Source organism: Anastrepha ludens, chromosome 5, assembly GCF_028408465.1.
Source record: "Anastrepha ludens isolate Willacy chromosome 5, idAnaLude1.1, whole genome shotgun sequence".
NCBI lineage: Eukaryota > Metazoa > Arthropoda > Insecta > Diptera > Tephritidae > Anastrepha > Anastrepha ludens.
This window is the reverse complement of record NC_071501.1, coordinates 122,445,747-122,471,694: the sequence shown is the minus strand read 5'-3', so window position 1 is coordinate 122,471,694 and position 25,948 is coordinate 122,445,747. Positions and strand designations below refer to the sequence as shown.

The 25,948-nt window shown below is 37.1% G+C and overlaps 1 protein-coding gene across 3 annotated transcripts in view; it reads right to left on the bottom strand.

Moving 5' to 3' along the window:
- Nucleotides 1-16,023: 16,023 nt before the first annotated feature.
- The window catches only part of LOC128864305 (uncharacterized), a 173,064-nt gene continuing 163,139 nt past the window's right edge, over nucleotides 16,024-25,948 (bottom strand). For all 3 annotated transcript variants that reach the window (XM_054103906.1, XM_054103907.1, XM_054103905.1), the window contains 5 exons: nucleotides 25,151-25,410; nucleotides 24,791-25,075; nucleotides 20,490-20,685; nucleotides 19,737-20,427; nucleotides 16,024-19,636 (listed from right to left, as the gene is read on the bottom strand). In XM_054103906.1, coding sequence (XP_053959881.1) covers nucleotides 18,349-19,636; nucleotides 19,737-20,427; nucleotides 20,490-20,685; nucleotides 24,791-25,075; nucleotides 25,151-25,410 — 2,720 coding nt within the window. In that variant the 3' untranslated portion in view covers nucleotides 16,024-18,348. The remainder of the gene's footprint in view (nucleotides 19,637-19,736; nucleotides 20,428-20,489; nucleotides 20,686-24,790; nucleotides 25,076-25,150; nucleotides 25,411-25,948) is intronic.

Below are 25,948 nucleotides of genomic sequence, written 5' to 3'. Positions count from 1 at the left end.
AAAAAATCAATTTTTTGAAATTTCTACAGTGGTGTTACCCCAGGTTAAGGTAATCAAAAAAATCTTTCTTTTACACAAACCACATATTTTGTTTCATATCAGAACTTGTTGAACTACCCTCATATTGCAAAATTTTCGCGCGGTTTCACTGATTCAGAAACACCATCAGTTGCAAATACCACCTCTTAAAAAAAGAAACGAATGAAGCGAGTAGTGAGATCCCACAATTTTATTATTATTTTTTATCATCAGTTGATATTTCATATAATTTCAAATTTACCGATTTCATTCAAGAGTAGGACTTAAAATTGCGAGTCAGCATCGGCAAGAGTTGAAGCAGCACTTAAAAGATACTAAGTTGAAATTTACTTATAGTTACAGTCACAAAGAGTCAAATAATGTCTAACTATGGCGGTTACGCTTCTATTAGACAGACCTTCGGACTACTTTAAACTTGAATTCTGTTACCAAAAGGGTTAATTTGTTTTACTTGCTTTTTATATGAAAAATGTAGTGTGAACCATATTTTATGATAATCTCTTTTCTATTCTTTTCAAAATTATAGTATGTAAAGGGTCGTTCAAAAGTGCCGCATATATGTCAGTAGTGAATAATTCCTAGACCTTTTTTATGTAATCTTTGACATTTTTCAAGCACACAGGTGTACAATACGCGATAGAACAACGCGTTAAAATTATTGAAGTTTTTTATGAAAATAATCGATCTTTAAAAGCAACATCAAATAATCGTCCGAAATAAATTCCAAGAAACTGGTTAGTGTCGAGTGTGGAAAAAATACTAACAGGCCAAAAACTGGGCGTTGTATTGAGAATACTCGTACTGCTGCTGTAGCGCAAAGTGTTGCTGAAGAACCTTCAACATGGACGTCTCGACGTTCTCCGCAATTAGGCATTCATAAATCGATTGTTTGGTGGATTTTCCTGTGGGCGTGAACAATTAAATTATGTTTTTTCGTATTTTGAATAAAAATAGTGACACGTGAAAGGATCTAAATAGTTTCATGTTTCGTTTTAAAGCAACATCTAAACGCGTATTTTATAAGCGTCCTTATACGAGTATTTATACTGAAGGAAACTAGGAAACTGTTTCTCTTTTGTTCGAAAGTTGAGAATGCATTTCCCTACAAATGTTGTTACTGCTTTCTAAAAATATAAATAAGAAGGGAAAATTATATTTCTGGTTAATATTCGGCGTTTCATCAACATGCGAAACTACTAATCATATGCCGATTCTGAATCAGAAGTTTGGGAGTGTTGTCTGGCGTATTAGATTTTTAGTTATCTCTAACAGGTTTTGATGAAAATGTTTTCTCCCAATTAACAACTGAAATAGTGGAACCCATATATATGCAAATCTGTGCATATTAAATTATTAGCTAAGCTTTCTATTTAAAAATACGGCATCTGGTATTTCGTGCACTTTTACCCATGCGCCGGTTTGAAATTTGCAGTTTATAGTCAGAAACCATAAAATTGAAAATTTGTACACGAAAACGTTAGTTCATAAAGTACATTATGATTCGTTCTTTTGGGCAATACAAATATTTTTAAACAAATCTCTTTCTACTTTCTGATAGTCTACAAAGAGCGATTAAAAACATCACTCCACCCTAGTATGCCTACATAAGTACATATACGTTGCATGTTCTGGTTCTAGCTGAACAATTGCCTTTCCAAACTTTGATTCACATAAAAATATTACTACAAATATTCCAAATTAATGAGAAATATCTAAAGATATTAGGATCGAAATTGGTGTGAGTACACCGATAGTTATAAAAGTTCACGGACAACAATTTTCGCCCAACTAAAACATCCCTCAATAAAGAAAATCGAAAAGCTGAATAAAACTAAATTTAGTCTAGAAACTTCTTACTCTAGACAAAATATTTGCGGTTCAATTGTCTTTGCTGCCCCTTTCGACTTAACAATTGCGTTATGAAGTGAGTTGCTGAGCGGCAGGATGCGACGGAGCTGCAGCTTTTGAAACATTCGAATCGACATTCGTATAACGGTCGATGTTCTATGAAGCGATCGAGCGGCACCTGAAGCAGACGCAACTGCAGGAAGAGCACCGCAACGAAGGTATCGAGGCCTTGGCCGTTTTGCTGCAGTATGCGGTGTGCGATCTAAGTACAGGATACAACAACACTTCTATACATGTTGATGCATCTCATTTCTACAAACAACCATGCATATGTATGTATGTAAGGATGTCTTTTGTGAATTCAGAAATAAGTTTGAAGGCTGCCTTTGACACGGATCAATTAACTACGAATTTAGGGCGGGTTATTCGTCAAGTAATTTATTTTATTGCGTTTACGGATCCTTGCAAAAAAAACTCTTATATTTATGGTTTTTCCAAATCCGTTTTGGCGACAAAAGCACGTGTCAACAACTGTTTCTACACAAAACAGACAAATGTCATTGTTTGTATGTAGCGGATACTCGAATCCAAAACACCCCAAGGACAAGTGCTCGCGCGTCAAGTGCTAATTGAGTAATACCCACTAAAACACAATAGCTGTGCTAGTGGCTGGGCAAAATATGCGCGGCTCAGTTGTCCTTGCTACTCCTTTCGGCTTAATAGCTTAACAATTGCGTTGTTTTTATGTGGTGACTACCGAAAAAACCTTTTTATTGAGGCAAAGGTGCAACTATATAGGGTATAATCAGTAGAACAACTGATCTTTTGTTTTTTTCTTGGGAAGTTCTATTTTAAATGTACAAGTGATATGTTTCTTTGTTTTTGTTTTATGTGTTTCTTTACCTCCTGTTTGCAACGGACTACCGTTTTGATTGTACTATTGCCATAATCTTACGCGGATTCATGGGACGGTGAAAATAACTTTGCATTACCTGCAGAACTATAGAGTATATAAAGCCAAGCCATTGCAATGGCAGCTCAATCAGCGCTCAGAAGAGTTGCATTTAAGTCGTTCTAAGTTAGTGAGTTTTTCATCGAGGGCCAACAAAGAAATGGACGATTTATTTTCACCCAAGTCACCTGCGGTTGAGGATTCAACCGAAAAAGAAGATGCCGTTTTGTGGGTGGACGAAGGCACTGGTTCTTCTCGCACAGTTGAGCGCAGTCCTTCGACACATCATCCGTCGTCTGGAGACGCCAACACCATGAATAGACTAAGATGTGTTCCAATAGACCGACTGCGTTCACCAGGAGACGAGGAACCTGCAGTGACTCAAATCTTTAGCACAGCTCGCGAAGTGCACATTGAAGACGCGATCTGGGACACGTCACAATTAGATTGGAGTGAGTTATCCACAAACTCAGAGGACGAAAGCAGCTCTGCGCCATCTGATGTTGGTTGGTTGGAAGAAGAGGGCATTTGGTTCTACACAGCCTACAGCCATAAATGGTACGCCGATCCGATTTAGAATGGAATGGCGGACCAAAACTGAACGATCTGTTGCGAATATTGCTGCTGAAGCGCAGTGTTGCTGTAAACTTCCTCATTTTTTTTTTAGATTTATTTAATGGGCTATAAAACTGCATGCTCGGAATAGTTGTAAAGAATTTGATTAAGATTTAAAATAATTTGTTAAATTTCTGTAAGTTTTGCATAAAGTTTGAAGCTTTGAATTGTAGTATATAGGATATTTTTGTAAAAAAAAAAAAAAAATAAATAAATAGGCAAAACTTTGCAATAGCTATGAAATGTTAGATACTGCTTTTTAATACGTTTAAATAAAAGAAAAAATGTCGCGCTGCTATTGTTGTGAACACAGCTGTATGATTATCTCCCACAAATTTATCTTTTTTGAAATTTGTTTAGTTCTCTCCCCTATTAAAATCCGCAGATATTTAATCAAAGTGATAATAAAAAGGAAAAGCTACTAAAGGAGTTCTTTAAGCGCGCCGCGGTTTACGCTTTCTGCCTGTAATCCTCGACACTGTTATGAAAATATTTATAAATAACCGACGTACAAAAAATTACAAGCAGCCAGTTTTAATTAAAATATTTTTTTTTAATTTTGTACAAAGTTTAAAACTTTAAAGTGATATGGGTATTTGTAGTTTCAACTGTATTCTTAAAGAAATAACAAAATAATAACTCCTTTATCGACGACTTAGCTTATTTATGGAAAGATAATACTCCAAACGCCGCTTATTGGGCTAATTTCTGCGAATCTATCGCAGACTATAAATTTAGCGGGTGGAAGTGGGTTTTACTGACGGGTCAAAAGGATTCCACACTTCTTACGCAGTGGTAAAGGAAAATCAGGAAGTTATCACGTACGGCCTTCTATTTTCATTCTGTTCGATTCTCACCGCTGAAGCAATGCTGCGCCAAAAGTAAGCGTAAACATATAATTTCCTCCAACAGTTTGTCCTGCTCCAAGCCATCCAAAACCACAAAAAGTCAAGCAAAATCATCGAGTGTATGAAAGACATACTAATTTCCCATCGGAGCAGCATCAAAATTATGTGAATACCTGGGCATTCCGGCATTCAGATTAACACACTGGCAGATATAATTGCCAAGGACATTTCCCTTACACCAACAATCACATCCGAAGTCTTCCTACCCAGCGACATATATCGACTTATTCATGAATAGAGGCAAACAAAGTTACTTCGTGAATGGTTGTATTATAAACACCATTATTCGAACATTAAGCCCAAACATACAAAACCTGCCTATCCATCTTCGGTACCCACCAACCACATCAACCCCATACACACGGCTCCGTATTGGGCACACCATAGTAACTAGCGCACACCTATTACAGGGTAGTACATCCAACACCTGCCTCTTCTGCCAAGCCAGGGTCAGTGGGCATCACCTACTGGTGTCTTGCACAGAACTTGCTTCTCAAAGGCATCACCACTTCAGCGACACAGATCCTCTCAACTTTTAAAAGATGCCACTGAAGATAACACTAAAAACAATTTACACATTTCTAAAGGACACCGACCTACTCCATCGTATCTGATCCAACACACTACTGCTGGCGCTGCGTTTGCTTGAGATTACTTATAATTTTATTATCATAAAAATAAAAATAAAAAAATAAAAAATGTAAAAACTCAAATAAAAAAACCTAAATAAAAAACTATTGTAAAAAAAATGTTCTCAGAACTTGACAATATGTCGTGCTACTATTATTTTGACCGCAGCAGCAAAACTTACTATAGAGTATTGATATTTACAGTTAGCCTAAATAACATTGTATAAATGCATATCAATGTAAATAACATAATTTATCTATAACAATCACTCTCACTCTCTTTATATACATACATACATATTCACCTTATTAGTAATCATTGAAATAAGAGTCAATGTTAATAAACTGAATAGTTGTTATTTGAACTGAGAACGAGCTGGTTGTTTTCCTCTATTGATACGCTACATATTGGCGACGAGAATAAAACGGAAAAAAATATAACAGAAGTTGTGTGCAACAAAAACAAATATATTTGTAGATATATGTAAATACATATAAAATAAACTAAAACAAAAAAGAAAACAGTAAAATAAAGAAAATCACAACATGCCTCCTAAAGAAGAAAAGTCAGCGAATGACAGCAAGATGGTGACACCAGTGACAATGCTTCAAACGACGAATGTTCCAGAATTTAACCCGAATGTGGAGTCGTGGAATGTTTGGAAGGAACGTTTGGAGATACATTTCTGTGAAGTGAATTGCACAGATGATAATGTAAGGAAGTCGATTTTATTAAAATCAATTGGTGCCGTTCCATACAAAGTTCTACACAGTTTGTGCAGTCCAGCTACTCCCGTGTCAAAATCATTTAAAGAGTTGTGTGAAATATTGGACACACAATACACTCCACCTACTATTGTGTTTAGTGAGCGGAAAATATTTCATATTTCAACGAAGCAAGAAAGTGAATCTGTGGCGGAATGGTATGCTCGTGTAAAGATGTTGGCACTTAATTGTAAATTTGGGGTCAATTTAGATGCATTTGTGTTAAACCAATTCGTAATGGGTTTGCCAAATTTCATCTTTGAAAGGCTGTGTGAAGAAGATGAGAATCTCACAATTCAAAGTGCATTAAGAAAGGCGATGATATTAGAGACGAAATGCATAATAAAGGGAGGAAAAGAAGAAACTGCAGTGAATTTTGTCAAGAAGCAAAAACATCAGAAGCAGAACAACAGTAGTAGTGACAACAGAGGTAATGGTGGCAACAGCAACAGAGGCAAATGGGGAAGCAGCAACAGAGGCAGTGGTGATGGTGGCAGCAACAGAGATGGTGGCAGAGATAACAGAGGCGATGGTGAGAGAAAATTTCCTTGTTCTCACTGTGGTTGGCGAAATCATGCATCTCAGTCATGCAAATACAAAGATGGCAAGTGTCATTCTTGTGGAAGAGTTGGTCATTTGGCGTCTGTTTGTTACAATAAAAAGAGAAGTGTTAATTATGTATCTAATGATAATGATGATGAACATGATAATAATGATTTGTTTAATTATTCAATTTTTAGTGTGGCTGAGCGAAATTCGTTTGACGTGTATTCTCTTCCAGTCGTTATTGATGGAGTTAAATTAAATGCTGTTTGTGACACAGGTGCACCATGCACTTTGTTGCCTTTGTCGTTTTACGAGAATAATATTATGGAAAAGACTCTCCGACCATGCAATATTCCATATGTTGACTACAGTGGTGATAGATTGAAGCTGGTTGGCGAATATGATGCGTCGATTACTTTTAAAGGTAATACAAAAACTGTTGTTGTTGTTGTTGTGGATTCTGCAAACCCTCCATTGCTTGGTCGTACGTTTTTACGTTCTTTTAATTTCGAATTATTGCAAATAAACAATATTAATTTCGAAAATAAGTATGCTGCGATCGTCGAACAATTGAAGATTGAGTTCGTCGAGGTTTTTGAAGATAAGTTGGGTGAATTTAAAAATTCGGAAATTTGTTTAAAGGTTGTTGAAAATGCAACACCAGTATTTTGCAAACCCAGACCTTTGCAATTAGCATGGAAGGCTAAAGTTGAGAAACAGTTGCGAGATTTAATCAGTTCAGGTGTTCTCGAACCTGTTGACAACTCTGATTGGGGTACACCTTTAGTACCAGTTTTGAAACCCAACGGTGATTTGCGGATATGCGGTGATTATAAAATCACAATTAACAAGTTTTTAGAGGATTTTAAATATCCTTTACCCAGGATAGATGAGATTTTTGCATCTTTAGAGGGTGGTGAAATTTTCACAAAGCTTGATTTGTCCAATGCGTACAATCAGCTAATTCTTGACGATGAGTCACAATTATTGTGTGCATGGAGTACGCACATAGGTACATTAAAAGTAAAAAGATTACCTTTTGGTGTTAAGACTGCGGCAGCGATTTTTCAAAAGACAATGGAAAGTTTGTTAAGAAACATACCGTTTGTCGTGGTGTATCAGGATGACATTACAGTCACTGGAAAGACTATGCAGAGTCACATTAAAACGTTGAGGCTAGTACTTCAAAAACTACAAAATGCTGGATTGAAACTAAATATCAAAAAGTCAGTTTTTTTTCAATCAAAGATTTCTTATTTGGGCTTCAATATTGATAAAAACGGATTGAGTAAGAATAACGATCGAATTTCGAGCATTCGTTCTGCGCCAATTCCAGATAATATTTCGGAAGTTAGAGCCTTTGTCGGTATGGCAAATTATTACTCAAAATTTATTAATAACTTTGCGAATATGATGTCTCCACTTTATAAATTATTGAGCAAAGATGAGCCGTTTTTATGGTCAAAGAATTGTCAAAAGGCATATGACGCCATCAAGAATGCTGTGACGTCAGACCAAGTTTTGGTTCATTTCAACCCAGATTTACCGTTGGTATTAACAACGGATGCTTCTAATACGGCGGTGGGAGGAATTTTGTCACATAAATTCTCTAGTGGATTGAAACCAATTGCTTTTATCTCCAGAGCATTAAGCAAGAGCGAGAAAAATTATAGTACTCTTGAAAAAGAAGCCTTGTCTATTGTGTTTTGTATTACAAAACTTAAACAATACTTATTGGGAAACACATTTATTTTGAAAACTGATCACCGTCCACTATTAACTATTTTTGGTAACAATAAAGGATTGCCTATCATGGCTTCAGCCCGAATGCAGCGCTGGGCATTAATTTTATCCGGGTTCAATTACACCATAGAATATGTGAAAGGAGTAAATAATGAAGCTGACTCAATTTCGCGTATGCCTCAACAAATGTTTGAAAACAAAATTACGGAGTTTTCATATGTCAACTTTATTGAATCTGAAAAATATTTCAATATGAGTTTTAAGGACATCGCTCGTGAGACGAGACGAGACCCAATTTTATCTAAAGTTGCAGAATGCATTTTGGATGGAACCTTATGTAACTTAAAGGATAATAATTTCACTCCGTATCGTGAAAAGTATACTGAACTCGGTGTGGAGTATGGGTGTGTATTGTGGGGTTACAGAACCATTATCCCCGAAAAATTGCGAACAAAAATTTTAAATGAATTACATTCCTCGCATAGTAAAAACAAAAGCGCTTGCCAGATCATATATATGGTGGCCATGTCTTGATAAAGATATTGAAAAATTAATTAAAAACTGTTTACCATGTCAAAAACTGCAGCCTAGCCCCGAGAAGAGCAGTTTAATGCCGTGGACGCCAAGTTCTAATGTATGGAGTCGAATTCATATTGACTTTGCTGGCCCTATAAGAAATTTTTATTTTCTAATTGTTATCGATTCATTTTCGAAATTCGTTGAAGTGTTCAAAACGAAGGAAATAACTACAATGTTCACAATTACGAAGTTAAGAGAAATGTTTTCGCGGTATGGATTGGTCGATACACTTGTAACCGACAATGGCCGTCAGTTCACATCGTATGAATTTCAACAATTTTTGTCTGTGAATGGAATAAAACACATATTGACTGCGCCGGGACACCCATCTACAAATGGTCAAGCAGAAAACTTCGTTAAAACGTTTAAAAAGTCTGTATTAGCCAATTTAGATCAAAACAATGATGCAAATTTGGATCAAATTTTATGCAGATTTTTAATGGACTACCGAAATATGACTCACTGTTCTACAGGCGATTCTCCAGCAAAAATATTTTTTGGGAGAAAACTAAAAACTCGCTTCAGCAATCTCAAACCTCCTACAACAAAAGAAAAAATTATTGAGTCTCAACACAACAACATAAATAATCACAAAGGAAATCGTCATGAAACTTTTCAAAAAGGCCAAAATGTAATGGTACGTGATTACCGTAACCCAAATAAGCCTAGTTGGACACAGGCAGTTGTAGAACAACAACTTGGACCTCAATCATATTCATGTACTTTGGCTCACAACAAACATAGTATCAAACGTCATTTGGATCAAATCAGAAACCAGCAAATTCAACAACATGTCGAAACCAACATGCAAATGTTATCAGACAACAACACAGCTTTGACTGTAGCCAATGAGATACCAACGATGGAAGATTTTTCACGCACTCGAAGAGAACTCAGACCACGTGAAGGAGGTAGAGTAGTTAAAAATTTAAAAATTTAAATTGTATTTGAAATTTGCAAACGCAGTTGTTTTTAATTTTACAATTTTATATTACACTAAATTGTTATTGTTAGCAACAGCTTTAGGATGAGCATATAGAGTATTGATATTTACAGTTAGCCTAAATAACATTGTATAAATGCATATCAATGTAAATAACATAATTTATCTATAACAATCACTCTCACTCTCTTTATATACATACATACATATTCACCTTATTAGTAATCATTGAAATAAGAGTCAATGTTAATAAACTGAATAGTTGTTATTTGAACTGAGAATGAGCTGGTTGTTTTCCTCTATTGATACACTACACTTACTGAGATCTTTAAAGCGGTCTGCATAGACATATACCATAAATCGCGTGCTACAGTAGGTATCCGCCTAGACGAATATTCGCTCGTAACGACAATTCCAATAATAACCCTTTCGATTGTCCTGCAAAGTGCTCTCAAATATTCATTTTCTTAGTAACTGATCAAATTTAACAATTACAAAACATGATATGTACGTATGTATGTTCAAAAACAAAAATTACAATGAAAACGCAATGCTCAACATCTGAAACCTGCTCAGCAACTCCTGCCTAATGCCAACAACTTATCCACGGATTACGCTCCACGATAAAAATAATAGATTAATATGTATGATTGTGACAACGCAACGTAGCAATGAATTAAGTCGACAACAGCCGCCAAACATGAAATATTCAGCAAATGAATTGCGGTTTGCATTGCGCAGGCGCGCCGTAAAGCACGTGATATCAACGCATTTTTGGCATGCGATGTTAACGTACGAGCCGTGCAAATATGCCCCACACGCGCACGCACACACACACTCGTTTTCCTAGTTTTGCATGAATATATGTATGTATGTATGCGGGGGGCATGCACTCCCAATGCGAATGCTTCGATCACAGCTTGTAAATTCTACTCCGCTACTTACAGTAGGCGCGTATATGTGGATATGTATGCGTATGTGTACATATATGTATGTATAGGGTTTTTCAGTAACTTTTGAACTTTTTTGAATAAAACACAAACGGTTTGACTTTTTTAACTAATTTTTTTTTTATTATCGAGTTTGAACATATACATTAAAGTATGAAATTCTATTTCTTTTGCATGACCACCGCGTGCACGTTTTACGAAGTCCAATCGTTGAACCCAATTTTCGACCACTCTTTTGCATAAATCGGCCGAAATTCCAGCAATTTCGCGTTCAATATTGGCTCTGAGCTCACAAATCGTCGCCGGCTTGTTACTGTAGACCAATGACTTCACATAACCCCAAAACGGGACGGCTTGTTAAATGGACCGTAAAATGGCCGTAATGCTCTTAAAGTAGCAGCAACAGAACGATTATTTTCATAAAAAATGTGCACGATTTGCAATCGTTGCTCAACTGTGTAGCGTTCCATGATGAAATGTATACTAATGAAGTTTACAAATGACAAGCGAAAAATAAAAAATATTGCGTCGTTCGCCCTCCCTATCGGAAAAGAGTTGAAGCGCACCTATTGAACAACCCTATATAAGTATATACACATATATACACAAATGCACGCAGTGACTTTGCAATGAAATTCCGTAGCTCTTTTTGGTATTTGACGCACGCGAATGCAGGCGTGATTGTGCTCGTAAATGGCTTGTTGCAAGGTTGCAAGATACCTCTGCACATATTGTCTCAAATTTGCTAAGGATAATAACCTACCGCTGCAAAAGGTTCAATTCAGTAAACATCGAAACCCACCCTGGCTACTTAAAGAGGCGTCCTTTATTAACAATTTAGCACTAAAACGTAAAGCGAATACATCTCGTGAAGAATATAAATCAATTTTTTCTGAAATCGCAGCGAATTACAGAGCCATGGGCTGGAAACTGATCTATACCGACGGGTCTAAGACAGAACAGACTTCATATGCTGTCGTAAAGAGCAAAACAAAATAACTTATGGGCTCTTATTCCCATTCTACTCTATCTTTACAGCAGAAGCAATTGCAATTTTTAACGCTTTTTTGTATGCAATTCAAAACAAGGGCAAATTCATAGTGTGCACTGATAGCTTATCGTGCTTTTCGGCCATCCAGAACTACAACAACTCTAACTACATAATTGATTTTATAAGAGAGACACTAACTACCAAACCACAAAAAATCAAAATTATGTGGATTCCTGGCCACGCAGATATTAATGGTAATACACATGCTGACCAAATTGCAAAACAAATGAGAATCACCCCTACCATTACAACCAATATCGTCTTTAAACATGACATCTACAGTCTCATAAAACACCAAAGGCAAAGTGACCTCCTACGCGAGTGGAGTATTATAACCATCCCTACTCCTTAGTTAATCCTAAGCGTGTAAAACCAGGTTTTAGTGAGTCAATCCCAACGAATATGGTCACACCATACATACGCCTTCGACTAGGCCACACAATAATTACACACGCCCATATATATACTTCAAGGCATTCCACCCAATCTATGCCCGTTTTGCAACTCCACCCTGAGTATAAATCACATTCTGTCTTCATGCCCTAACCTTGCATCGACTAAACATCATTACTTTCGCAACATTGACCCTCTTGAAATATTAAAAAATCCAACCGAAGCCAACATATCTATATTATATAACTATCTCAAAGATACTGATCTACTTCGTCGGATTTAATTGAGCCATAATCAACCTGCCAGCCGAAAGCCTCCGATGCTAGCGCTGCACTACTTTTAGTTTGTATAATAATTTTATTGTTATGTAAACCTTTATAAAATAAAATAAAATAAAATAAAAAAAATTTCTTTCCTCCTTCCCAGGAACCTCCTTCGCCAAATAGATGATTTGGAAAAGGCTTATAACTACCAGAATGCAGAACGTCAACGCCTTAGCTACCACAACCAGGCATTGCAATAGCAGCTCAAGCAGTGCTCAAAACAGTTGTATTTCGTAGAAACCAACGAAAGTATTCCGTCTAGTATTCACTCACTGAAACGTTCTCAGTTGAGGCCGCCGAGTGCTCATTGAAGACGCCATCGGGGACACGTCAAGATTAGATTGGAGTGAGCAATTAGATATGCAACCTCTACCCACCATGAACCTGCAGGTGAAGCTTTGGCCAGCTCCCGAGAAAATAATATATTTCTATTTACCCAAACTAATATTTGTATGCATTATTGATTTTACATTTCATTTAAATGACACCTTTGACAGAGTCTGTCACTGAAGGGAGTAGTCAATAATGACATATCAATGCTCAGGGTCTATGTAGGAAAATTGACGAATTTAAGTACCACTTTGAGAATTTCCTCATTGACAAGGGCTTGGAGGAGAAGTGCCGATTTTTCTGAGGGAGTCATTGAAATGTTTTGTGAGGTCCAAATCTAGCGTAGATTTATATGTTGAATATCTGTTTGTTGAAATTATTTGTAATAATTGTAAAGTTCTTGTTGGTAATATGTACCGTCCAAATAAAAATGATGACTGTGCCCCACTAGCGAATACCGTTGATAGACTGCAATTTGTTGGTTGAACACTGCTTAAATGTTAACTGACAAAATGAGCACTTTTGTAACACCAATGCACTTCACCAATAGTAGTGCATCTCTCATTCACCACTTTTACACGAATAACTTAAAACGAATTTTATTATATGGGCAAAGACAACGTCATAAGAAAATATTGATGTAATGGTTGCAATTTGCAAAACAAAATTTTAATTTTATTTGTTTGATAGATATTTTGTATGGATATAGAGGAGGAATAAATGGAATTGCAATGGAATAGGTCAAGTTACATTTACACAAACGTGACAAATGACGAAACATTTATAGAATTCATAAAAGATATCTTCAATTTCGATTGTGCATCAGACGTTAATAAGTCAACAACACTAAGAGGCATCATCATCGATTTGACTTTCTCAAGACACTTTACACTTGAAACACTCCCTTTCATTTCCTATTTTTCCTATCATCGTTTATTCTCAACAGAGAATTGGTTCATTACCATGCACACAGGAAGAAGGCATATGCAAATACAAGAATGTGAATTTATATACAAATGCGCATATACATACATATATATGCTCACTCAAGTAGGACAGAGCCAGATGTCGAACGTTGCCGAACGCGGGGGCGATTGTGCTCTTTGTCGTTCGTTCCGCGCTCTCGCTTGCAGTTCAAGCACATTAGCTTACATTTGCTTGCGTACGGAATAGATTCGTATATTTGATATGTCCATATGATTTGTATGCATCTTTACATATATATTTGTTCTTTTTGAAAATTGCGCGAAATTGTATATGTATATGCATGTTTATATACATATATTGTAGTATATTAGTATACAACATATCTTATAAGGTATGTGGTAAATATTATTGTACCATACATTTTTTCCTTCATATATAATAAAAAAATTAATAATAATAACATTAAAACAACAGGTATTATTAACAAACTTGGTTTTATTTTAAATTCCTCAAGTGAATCAAATTAATAATAATCAATACGAAGGCATATGCAAATACAAATACGTGAATTTATATATGGACATATGCGCATATATGTACATATATACATACGCTCACTTAAGTAGGAGAGAGCAAGATGTCGAACGTTGCCGTTCGTTTGCTTTGTTCGTTCCGCGCTTTCGCTTGCAGTTCATTCAAGGTAACGGCAATGAGCAAGGTAACGACAAATGAGCAAGGTAATGACAAATGAGCAAGGTAACACTAATGAGCAAAGGTAACGGCACATTTTTTCGTGCGTGCAGCCTGTTAAATCGAATTATTAGACGTTATCACGTCAAAAACTCAGTTAAGTATTCATTGTGACTTGAAAGTAAAAAAATTATTTTTCAGGGCTGGAATGTTCTTTACAATCAGAAAACTAAAAAAGAACTGATTGAAAATGCCCACAAAAACAAAGGACATACAAACGGTAGTGTCCTAGACCACGGTTTAGAAACGACATACATACCATAAATGCCACGAACGCGCAAGTGTACTTTAAAATTATTTATAGTTGCTTAATATTATATAATTTTATCATTTATTATTTACATTCCATACTTTTCTAATGCCTTACTTATTTATTTTTCAGGTAGCCACATAAAATGGCTTTTAGATGCTTCAAAAACATTTTATAGGCCCTTTCTATGGCCGTAAAATACTATTAAATAGTAAGTAGTAAATAATAAATTTTGTTGGTTTTTGGAGGGTGAGTTTTAAAAAAGGCGAAATAAATTACTCATTTAATTGCTGACTAGACTTTCTAGAATTTTACTAAACTCCTCACGGATCTCCTAATACTTTTGCTTATTATATACGAATGACAAGCTCCCGAACCGTGTTAAAGTACAATGTGTAAGTATTGCCGTACCTTATCAAGTGTCAGCAAGCATCAGGGGATAAAAGTGCATTTACATTTAGTCTTCATGGGGAATTCTGAAACACACAATGTTATAAAGTCGCCAATATTGGATTTTTTCACTACTTACCTTATCTGGAACTCCTTTCTATATAGTCTGTGGTTGAACTCAACACCGTTTGTCTAAAATCTTTTGAAATACTACATGGCTGGGTCACATACATAGACCAATTGGAAAGGCAATCTTGATTCAGCCAATCTAGGGGCCAGTAGTAAGACATTCACATTTTGCTCTTGCATATGTGCCTCTTACCATATGTGTAACTCAAATATAACTAAATTTATTTTAAAACACACAACTCTTCACAATTGGCTAACGACGCAGCAGCACTCGCGCACCATTTCGCAGCTTTTCACGTTCGTACGAGTATTCGACGCATTCGTCGGCATATCTGTCAAATTCGCTCAGAGCCGAATGACGGTCTGCTAGGTAGTACACCTGTAAAAATCTTTTCACCATACCTTACCATATCTATGATACATACAATAATTAAAAAATATATACCCGAATAATCGAATTCCTGCATATACATAAATGCATTTGCGTATGTACACTTGATGCTCTAGCCATATTTTTCTATACGGCACAACCAATCCAAATTCATTCACAAGTTCGAGCTCGTATTTCTAGGAGCAAAGTACAATACTTTCATTCATAAAACGACTCTTAGACGCAATAAATTATAACTTTTGAGAAGACGAATAACCCGCCTTAAATTTGTAGTTGATTGCTCCTATCCAAAGAGAGGTTACAAACTTGTTTATACCTTTGACACTCCTGCATGTCCATACATACATACATACATACATAGGGGTGTTTGTTCAAATGACCTTCCAAGGCAATGCTGAGCACTTTCGGCAAAAATTGCAACACATTTGCAAGTATTTTATAAGTTTCTATTACGTGCCCATTAGCAGAATGGCCTATACAACATTTTTTAATGTGGAAATCAAATATTTGATTTCATATTCCGCACACATACATACATACCCAAAGACACATCCTTAATTTGAAACAGAAAATTTCATATATAGTATTTATATTTGTATATTTATTTATTGGTTTTTCAGCATTTGCTTTCCCTTCAATGATCAAGCCACAAATCATTAGCTTATCAGACATTCCATTCAATTGAAACTGCGTTTCGATGGCAAATGAAATTTTTTTATAATAATAACTGCCAAAGCTGGATTCGGGTACGGTTTGCCCTTTTCCAAACTACTCAAATGTTAGATTACAATTTCTGCTATTTCATCCATTTTGGATTGTTTTTTTTATTATTTTTTTTTCAATTTACGGCAAATATGCATTTTTCAACTCTTTTAACTGTGACAACTTCAATTAATTTAATGAATTTTTCATTTTCGCTTTTACATTTCTGTTGCGTATTATTTACGACAGTTTTCCACTTCATTTCGAAAACAGAGAAGTTAAGAAAGGGTGAACAACTATGCCATTTGCAATTGTTTCTCATTACTTTGGGGGGGCGGGGGGCAATAGTTGTCGTATTTGTGGTATGTAATAAATACTAACACACATAAGTTCTTATACATATTTTTCTTCATGCATTCAAGTAAGCCTACACACCTATACATACACATATAAAACAAATGAACAATCAATATTAGTTATATTTTTTTCTTTGTAATTATAATGCACATTCTTGGATATTTAATTCATCAATACAACTCAGCCCAACGCGACACAACCGCCTGCCTGACTGGCTGATTGGCTGATTGGCTGACTGACCGGCTGACTCCAACTTAAGGTAGTAAAGAATGGTAGCTAAATACTACACAATAATATTCATAAGCTTAATGTTTAGGTACACACTTTTACTATAATTAAATAAATACAATTAACATGAAATAAACTGAAAGTACAGTGAAAATTATAATCGCTAAAGCTAAAATATTCCTTTACATTCACTTTCTTAAGCCTTGGACACACGTTTTTTGCAAGAGTGAAGTGTTTTCACACAGTGAAACACATTAATTATAAGTAAATCCAGTTATTCCTCCTCCTCCGCCTACACGCAAATATTTATTAAGGTGCTACTCCTCAGGTTCCGTATCATTAATGGACTGCTTTGCGGGCGCTAAAGTTCCTAGTTAAGTTTGCATTAGACGGGCCGATTCCATTTCATTGCACACATACATACATTTGTTTTCATACCCCTTACAATATTCTTCGTTTGTGTTTATATTTTTTTGAAATCGTTCAAAACTTTTGCTTTATTAAAAATTTCTGCGCAGCCTGGTGACGCCATTAGTTAGCTTGCCGCTGCCACAAATATCGCATGGAACAATGGAACAATCAAAATAAATTTAAAAGCCGATATTTACATTTTCTCTCTGGTCATACAATTTTCTGGTCTTCAAATTTTCCTATAAATGCAGACGTAATTGGCGCTCATATTCGTCTAATAAATTTTGCTTCGAAAATTTTGTTGCTGGCTAGATGTCGCATTTTTAAATAGAAAGCTTAGCTAATAGTTTCATATGCATGGGTATGTGTTTCACGACACCATTTCATACTCAGAATAAGGCATATATGGGGGTTCCAGTATTTGAGTTGTTAATTGCGCGCGAAACTATTTTCAGCAAAATCAGTCAGAGATAACTAAAAACTCAAATACGTCAGACAACACTCCCGAACTTCTGATGCAGAATCTGCACATGATTAGTAGTGCTCCAGGGTGATGAAGCCCCGAATATTAACCAGAATGTTTCCTTCTTATGCATATTTTTAGCAACCAGTAAGTCCATCTGTATGGAAATGCATTCGCAACTTGCGAGCAAAAGCGGAACAGTTGCCATCCAAATTAGTTTCCTTCAGCATAAATATTTCAGTATTAAGATTTCACATCTCTTCGCTGAGCATTCATAACAATGCGAAAGTATTTTTTTTTTTATTATTTTTTCTCTCTGTTGTACATGAAACCATCAAAATTACAAGTAATTCATTAACGCTTTCTCATTTTCTCTTCCTTCAAATAAATAAAATTAAATAAAGTTAAGTAGTTCGAGGCTACCCAAATAGCGCCAAATCCCAGCAAACTATATAATTTTGGCCAGTGTGTTCTGTCATGTTTTGTGCGCTCTTCTACCCTCAAAGCAATCACATTTCCAACGCCTTGAGGTGCTGAATTTGCGAAATGTCTGTGCTTTGCCAGTGGAAGAGACACAGTTTATTTAACCTCTTATTGGCTTAAGTTTGTTTTGCTTTTCTTTTTTAAAAAATAAATTACGTTTTTCTGTTGAACGCTTGCTAAATAGTTATTGCAATTAGATTCAGAAGCTATCCTCTTCCTCATCTTCTTCTGCTAATTCTAACGCTTCGTCTTGTCATACCGTTGAGCCGTTAGCAAATATTTCTGTATCATCGGACCAGCTAACTTCCATTGGCGTACCGTTGAGGCTGTTGATTTTGTCGAACAAGATAACATCGTCTTCCAGTGAAATGTGCGAGTTCTTTAGCGACGAGGTTGAACCTGTTGTTGCAGACGAGGTCGATGCTGAGCAAGCATCATCAGATGACGCCGAGCAGCTTTCGTCCTCTGAATTTGTGCCCGACACCATAGCTTCACCCGCGGATTCCTGTATCTCGTGGAATTTCTTTTTAAGATCATGCACGGAGGCGTGTGTGGGTAACGACTGCATATCCAATCGCTCACCCGAATTCAACTTGGATGTGTCGCAGGTGATGAGCTTTCGGGCGGCTGCGCTGGAGTTTGGAGTGTGTGGAAAAAACGAGTCATCGTGTCTGCCTGCCAATACCAGCTCCTCGTCTATTTCTGAACACAGCGTAGATGTTCGTGGATGTATCGCATTTTGATGCGGTGAACTCGAACTAACCGGTTCCTTCCAGTTGATCAACTCCAATTGATGCTGCTTCCATGCACTTGAGCTGGAGCTTTGACGCAATAGCCGTTTGCCGCTTTTGGTGCCCACCGAGCCGGTGCTGAGCGCACCTGCACTAGCGTTCACTGGTTCGGTGCCTTTAACACTCACCGATTTGGAGCGTGTGCGCGAGTGCGGACGTTTGCTGAACTCGGTTCGCACATCGCTGGAATGTCGTATCACTGTGGTAGCAGACATTGACTGCGAGAGTGGATTGGGTCCCCCACTGCTATTACCATTGCCATATGATGCACCGCTGCCGACACTACTCAAAGATGTATTCATGGCGCTGGCGCCTCCGGACAACTGCCGACGTGTCGAAGGACTGCGCTCAACTGAACGAAAAGAACCAGCGCGTTTCACCATTTTCGATGCGGCTGCTTCGGGTGTATCGTCGTCCATCTCTAGCACCCACGACACGGAATCAGGCTTTTCAATTACACCCTTGACCACAGGCGATGTGGGTGGCGAAAAATCGTCCATTTGTATGCTGGCCATTGATGAACCGTTCATCAGCTGAGAACGATTCAGTGAGTGAATACTAGATTGAGTGCTTGCGTTGTGCGATTCCATTGCGGAGAGCTCATGCAATTTGGTTTCCACGATATGCAATTGCTCTGAGCGCTGCTTGAGCTGCCATTGCAAGGCCTCGTTATCGTAGCTGAGACGCTTTCGTTTTACCATTTCGTGGTTATAAGCCTTTTGCATGTCGTCTATTTGGCGAAGGAAGTCCCTGCAAGGAAAGAAATTGAAACATTAATATATGATTTAAAAAAAATGTAATGAAAATAAAAATTTTATTTTCCATATTCAAATATTTCCCTCATACTTACTTCTCCTTCTCCGACTTGATGTCAAGCTCTGATTTTAGCATCTCCATCATCGACTCAAGCTTGGATATTTTGCCTGTTAGTACGGCGCGCTCTTCGGCATCTCGCATCAATTTCTCGTTTTGTTTGATCAGCTTCGAAATCTCTTTCTGCTTCAACTCCAACACACAGTGTAAGCTGTCCACCTCGCTTTCCAAGCGCGCAAACTCCGAAGTGCTAGAGTTACGTGGTGAGCTAATGCCGCTACTACGGTCCAAGCTCTCATTGAAACTGCGCTGAGATGACCGCAAAACCGAAATTTCCTCCTGCGATAAATTCAATTTATCACGCAACTCACGTTCCCTATTTTCGTTGGAGGCTCGCAGCGTTTCCACTTCCTTCGTAATGATTTTTATGTGCTCATGACACTGCTCCTGACGTTCTGTGGCAACTTTTAAATGCGTAGCGTAGGAATTTTCCGTACTCTTCAGCTTTTCACGTAACTCTTGCTCAGAAATCTCCAACGCACTGAAACGTTCCTTCAATTTCGTTTCACGTTCGTCGGCTGCGCAGAGCTCTTGTTTTTTCTGTGAGAGTTCCAGGCGAAACGATTCTATGATACGTTTATGCTCCAAATTTTTTGCCTCCAATTGTGATTCGAGTACATTGAACTTCTCTTGTGCAAAAGCTTGATAATCGGCTAGATTGGCTTGTTCTATGGAACAAAAGAGGAGAGTTTGGTTAAATTATTTTCAGGATATCTTATGCAGAATTTACCTTTGTCCAATTCGCAGCGGTGAAATGCTTGCAGATTTTGCTCGCGCTGTAAATAATAGCCTTCTTTTTCACATAGTTGATCCTGTAGCTGAGCACAGTTGGTTTTCGCTTCATCCAGCAGCTTCAGTGTTGTGCTTAAACGTTCCTCAATTTTGTGTTTCTCGGTTTTTACTCTCGGGCATGCGAATGCATCCAGCTGTGAAGTGAGATAATTAAAATGTTACGAAGCCTTTCTAGCATAAAATTCGATAAATCGGAAATCCGTTAAATACGTTTTTTATTTATCGAATATTTTCGTGTAAATTATTTTCTTCTTTCGGTTTTTGATATATTTTTAACAGAAATTTTAATATAATAATTCTTTTTCTTAGTATTTAGTTCAGTTTTTTCTTTGTATTACTGAACGAAACATTAACAACTGTGACGTTTACTTTATAGTGCAATGTTTCTTGTAGTTCTTAGTCGTGAAGTCCGATACGCCTTGAGTCCGATATATCGAGCGCTATGCTTAGCAGGCTCTGAGCTGTTTGGTTTTGTGCTTTTTACAAATTGGCAGTAGATGAAATTTTGTCTCTTCTGGAGCGTGGCGATGAAAGTGCAGATGTTTGGAGAGATTCTTAGCCATCAATTGAACATGAAGGACAAGACTCAGATGAGAGCAGCGACAAATCGGACGAAGAAAATGATGCGAATCTGAACAACTTAGGGCCTAAATTATTACAGACTAAGTGCGAACTTCGGCGTTTACACACAAATATGATAGTTCATCTAGATACATAACAGGTATTCAGCCATAAATTCCTCAAGGTCCTGCATCACACGAGTCCTCGTGGAGTAATGAAATGGCAGGTTAGGTTAGGTTAGCATGGTTGCCCAGAAAGTGGGCCCACTTGGACGAATAAATCAAATTCATCCTTTATGATACCATTGCAAGGGAAATAAGATGAAGGAAACCGATAGTACGAAAGAAGAGGGTAGGGGGATTACGAACGGTGACTGATTTGCCGTTGTGTTAGCCGCTTAATGATGCTTACGAAGTTCAACCGATTTTTGATATCAAGTGAGAGAAGTGAGAACCGAGATGCCGAAATCTTAGTCCCGCGGGAGCAGTGCAGCTAATTAGAAGGTGCCGTGGTGCTGAGATGATTCCATCTCATCTTCAGGACTCGAAATATTTCGAAGTCCCACCACATGCATACCTCGCGGATAGCGATCTGTGAGGATACCCACGAAATTTGAGAGCTGAGATTTTGTTATCCTCTGTGTTTCGAAGACGGAACTAGACGAGGAACTAACTCTGGAAGCACAGCCTATATGGCAAGCCTCGACCTACCAATGGCAAAAATGTTGCTACGAACTTGCAACACGAAAACAACCAACTTTATTTTATCACTCCCAAGGAAGGAATGTAAAATATTGGTTGAAGTACTGATGGGAAACTGTCTCACTCCATATCACGCAGCTAAGCAGAAAGGGGTACGTTAGAATACCTCCTTTGCCACTGTCCTGCTCTTAAGAGAACTCGTTGTAACTGCCTGGGATCGGTACACTTTTCATTTCACTTTGAAGCAAACTGTTTATTAAAACTCGCCAAGACATGAATCACGAACTATGCTTAATAGGACTCCAACAACTCCAGACACTTGAAGTCTATGTGAGATCTATTCAGATCAGCCAAATATACCTAACCTGACCTTCCAATGAATCTGGCCGTATGAAGTCAATGGTGGCTGAATATTGCAATAAACCGATTGTTAAGTGAAACAAAAATTTTGGAGACAAGAATCCAGCCAGCATGGCTCGTAGTGTTCGCCATTCACAGATGATGTCCCCAAATTGTGGAAATAGCGCTGTTCTCCATAATCGATTAATGTTGACTTGTCAAACTTTACTGAACAGAAATGTCAAAACAGTTTGCCGTTCTTAGCCATCAAATCATATTATCGATATCGAAAGTTCTCATACAGCTAAAAAACACCCGATATACCGGTTCTTTTTTCAATATTTTGAAAAATTTTGCTAAAATTTTAACCGACTTATGGCGCAGCTATGGTATGGGGCCAATGTGCATAGTTCATTATGAAGACACTATAATTAATGCATATATAGAGTAGAATGGGGTAAGATAGGCCATTTTTTTTTTGGAGAGCTCTTGCTACGGTGTTTTTGCATTGATTTTCAAAAATAAGCAAGATTTTGAAAGGTTATTTATCTGCTAACATCTTGGTTATACTGACTTATGTTTGGCTAAATATTTTAGAAGCTGCATTCAATAAGACAAAGGTACTTTTTTTCGATATTTTTAAAATCGGGGGGCACGATAGGTCACTATATGTGAGGGGAAAATAACAATGTACATGGCTTGGAAAGTAACGTTTTAACTTTTATTTATAGAGTATGAACACTGCACATGTTATAAAAGTTAGGATTTTTTCTTTAATTCATCACGCGAGCACGTAATGTTTCGAACGGAATTTTAAATTGTTTAGAGGCTGATCGAACACTAGCGCCATCTCGGACTTCCGCGCTTGCGTTTTTTACGTCCTCTTCACTTCATTTCGACGTTTTTCGCACATAATTACACACCATTTTGCTGCAAAAACATTTAAAATTTATTTTATTCAATTAAAAGTAGTGACCTATAATGCCCCCAGACGGCTGACCTATAGTGCCCCCAAGCACATGTTTTATGTTAGTGTCGATATTTTTTTTTAAAACAAAAATATCAAAAAACTAACACATTATTCGTGTTCAGCATTATTTTCTACGTAAAATAAAACTCACGTGACAAATATTTACATACATTAAATGCACTGCACCGTAGAATAAAAAAAATGCTATGTCGGAGAAAAGCTCACAAAAAACTAAACGACGCCAGAACTAGGATAACTAATCAATGGTGACGGCCGAAATGACAGTCGCGAACGTTGTTCCCCACCACGTATTCAATTCACATAAGACGAGTGACCTCTGCAAAAACAGTGCGACGAAAACCCCACCTACCTATTGTGCCCCCATACCTATCTTACCCCATTCTACTCTAATATAATTTTCTTACTATTGCTATTAAAGACTTCACGAGGTTATTTTCCAGGTCGGCTCTGACTATAGCATACGCGGATGATATAGTCATTATAAAAAATGCAAGATTGGTAGGACTGTATTAAACACAAGCAAAACCAAATAAAGATGTTATTTTGAATAGGATTGCGCTATCGAGAGATGATTAACGATTTTTTATAACCGGAATTGGATGGTATTGATCTGGACAACGTTTATTTTCAACAAGACGGCGCTACGTTCCACACAAGCAACGAAACTATTGATCTTTCACGGAAAAAGTTTCCGGACCGTGTTATCTCTAGAAGAGGTGATCACAATTAGCCACCGAGATCTTGTGATTTAACACCTTGTGACTTTTTTCTTTGGGCCCACGTGAAAGAGAAGGTCTACGCCAACAGCCTAGGGTCGACCTCAAAGATGGAATTCGCTATCGAGGACATAGGGCAGTCACTTTGCAATTCGGTTAAGGAAGTCCTGTAGACGTGGTCGTGGTGGTCATTTGCCTGATGTTATTTTCCACTATTAACGGCATACCTTCCTCTTTATAATGAAATAAACATCCGATCATTTATATTAAATAAATAATAGCATTTTTCTTTGAATATCAAAATAACACCTCTGTTTGGAAAACCCTATACTTATATTGTATAATGTAATATTTTATGATTTTTATTAAACCTTATAAGGCATCTTCTTTTCATTGCCAAGCCACTCCAAAAAAACTTAAAAAAATTTCCAAATACCATCGATCCACCTTAATGTAGTGCACATAGCCAAAAACAGTTTTAGCATCGCACAAAGCACTTGTCCTTGAAGTCCGCTGAATTCGCGTATCTGGTTAAATACAAACAGACAAAGGCATTTATTTGTACCTGTGAAAAGTATTCAAGCGAAATGTGGAAAATATTTGCGATGTGCGAATAGTTTTCGGTTTCCCAATTTTGTGTAAATTTGTACATAAGTACCTGTTTTCGATCCAAAAACTGATGAGGAAAAATTCTGATTTTTTTTTGTCAATGACCCTTAGACGCAATAAATTAAATTACTTTTGAAAAAACGAAAAACCCGTTCCAAATCAATAGTTAATTGCTTCACTTCAAAGAAAGGTTACAAACTTCTTCTAACTTTCACAAAAGACACTCCTGCATACCCATACATACATACATACCTATGTATGGTAGTTTGTACAAATGAGATGCATCAAAATGTATAGAAGTGTTTTTGTATCCTGTACTTACATTGAACACCGCATACTGCAGCAAAACGCCCAAAGCCTCGATGCCTTTGTTGCGGTGCTCTTCCTGTAATTCCGTCTGCTCCAGGTGCCGCTCGATTGCCTCATAGTCCAGTCGACCGTTACACGAATGTCGATTCAAATGTTTCAAACGCTGCAGCTCCGTCGCATCCAGTCGCTCAGCGACTCCGGTCGCTGGCACAGGCGCTTCCTCAGCCGAGCGTTGTTGTTGATGGGATTTCGGTAGCAAAGCTTTGCCACGCACCGAGAGCAATTTCGATTGAGATTTCTGCGCAATAGAAAAAGTTTTTGATAAATAGAAACTCATGCATGTAGAAAATCAATACCGGGGCTCGTTACTCACTTTTTCCAGCAACGTTCCACCGAGCACTGTGGCACTAGAGCCGGTAGTTGTGGACGTTGCTGACTTCTTGCCATGATGTCCTAGGATGGGCGATGGGGTTTGTGAATTTGTGCGTGTTGTTGTGGTTGTTGTTGTACCATTAGTTACAGTTGTTGTTGTGATGCTATTATTGTTATTGTGATTGATTTCATGCAACTCTGTTGGTGCATCTGTATGTTTGGCATTTTTATTCACCGCACTGCCGATACCACGATTTTGATCTGCAAGAGAAGACGAGAAAAAAGTTCAGTAACGGCGCAGATGCAGTATGAGGTCGAAGAGAATTGCTCACACTTAGGTTATGATTAGTTATTTTATTGTAAAAAAAATGGTTTTATAAAAACAAAAATATAAAAAAACAAAAAATAGAAAAAAATAAAAAAAAAAATTGAAAAAAAATAAAAAAAAATTAAAATATTTTATAGCATCGCAGGGTTGGAAGAATTATTTTAGTAAAGTTATTTTTGTATTTGGTTTGGAACCAAATAAAATTGGAACTATCTAAGCTTTAATTATTAAGCAGAATAAATGCACATAGAACATGTACAAGGTGGCGCAAAATTAATCATCTCTCCGCAGATTTATAATTCTTGCAAATAGCGTCGTACGCCCATCATATTTGACACTTGTGAAGTAGGCAGCTACAGTATACAAGCAGACAAAGGAGGGCGTAAAGGTCAAAATAAAAATTTCCATTACTCAAAATATTTTGTTTACCATTTATTTAGTAAAGAAGTTATTCAACAACAAATTGGTGGA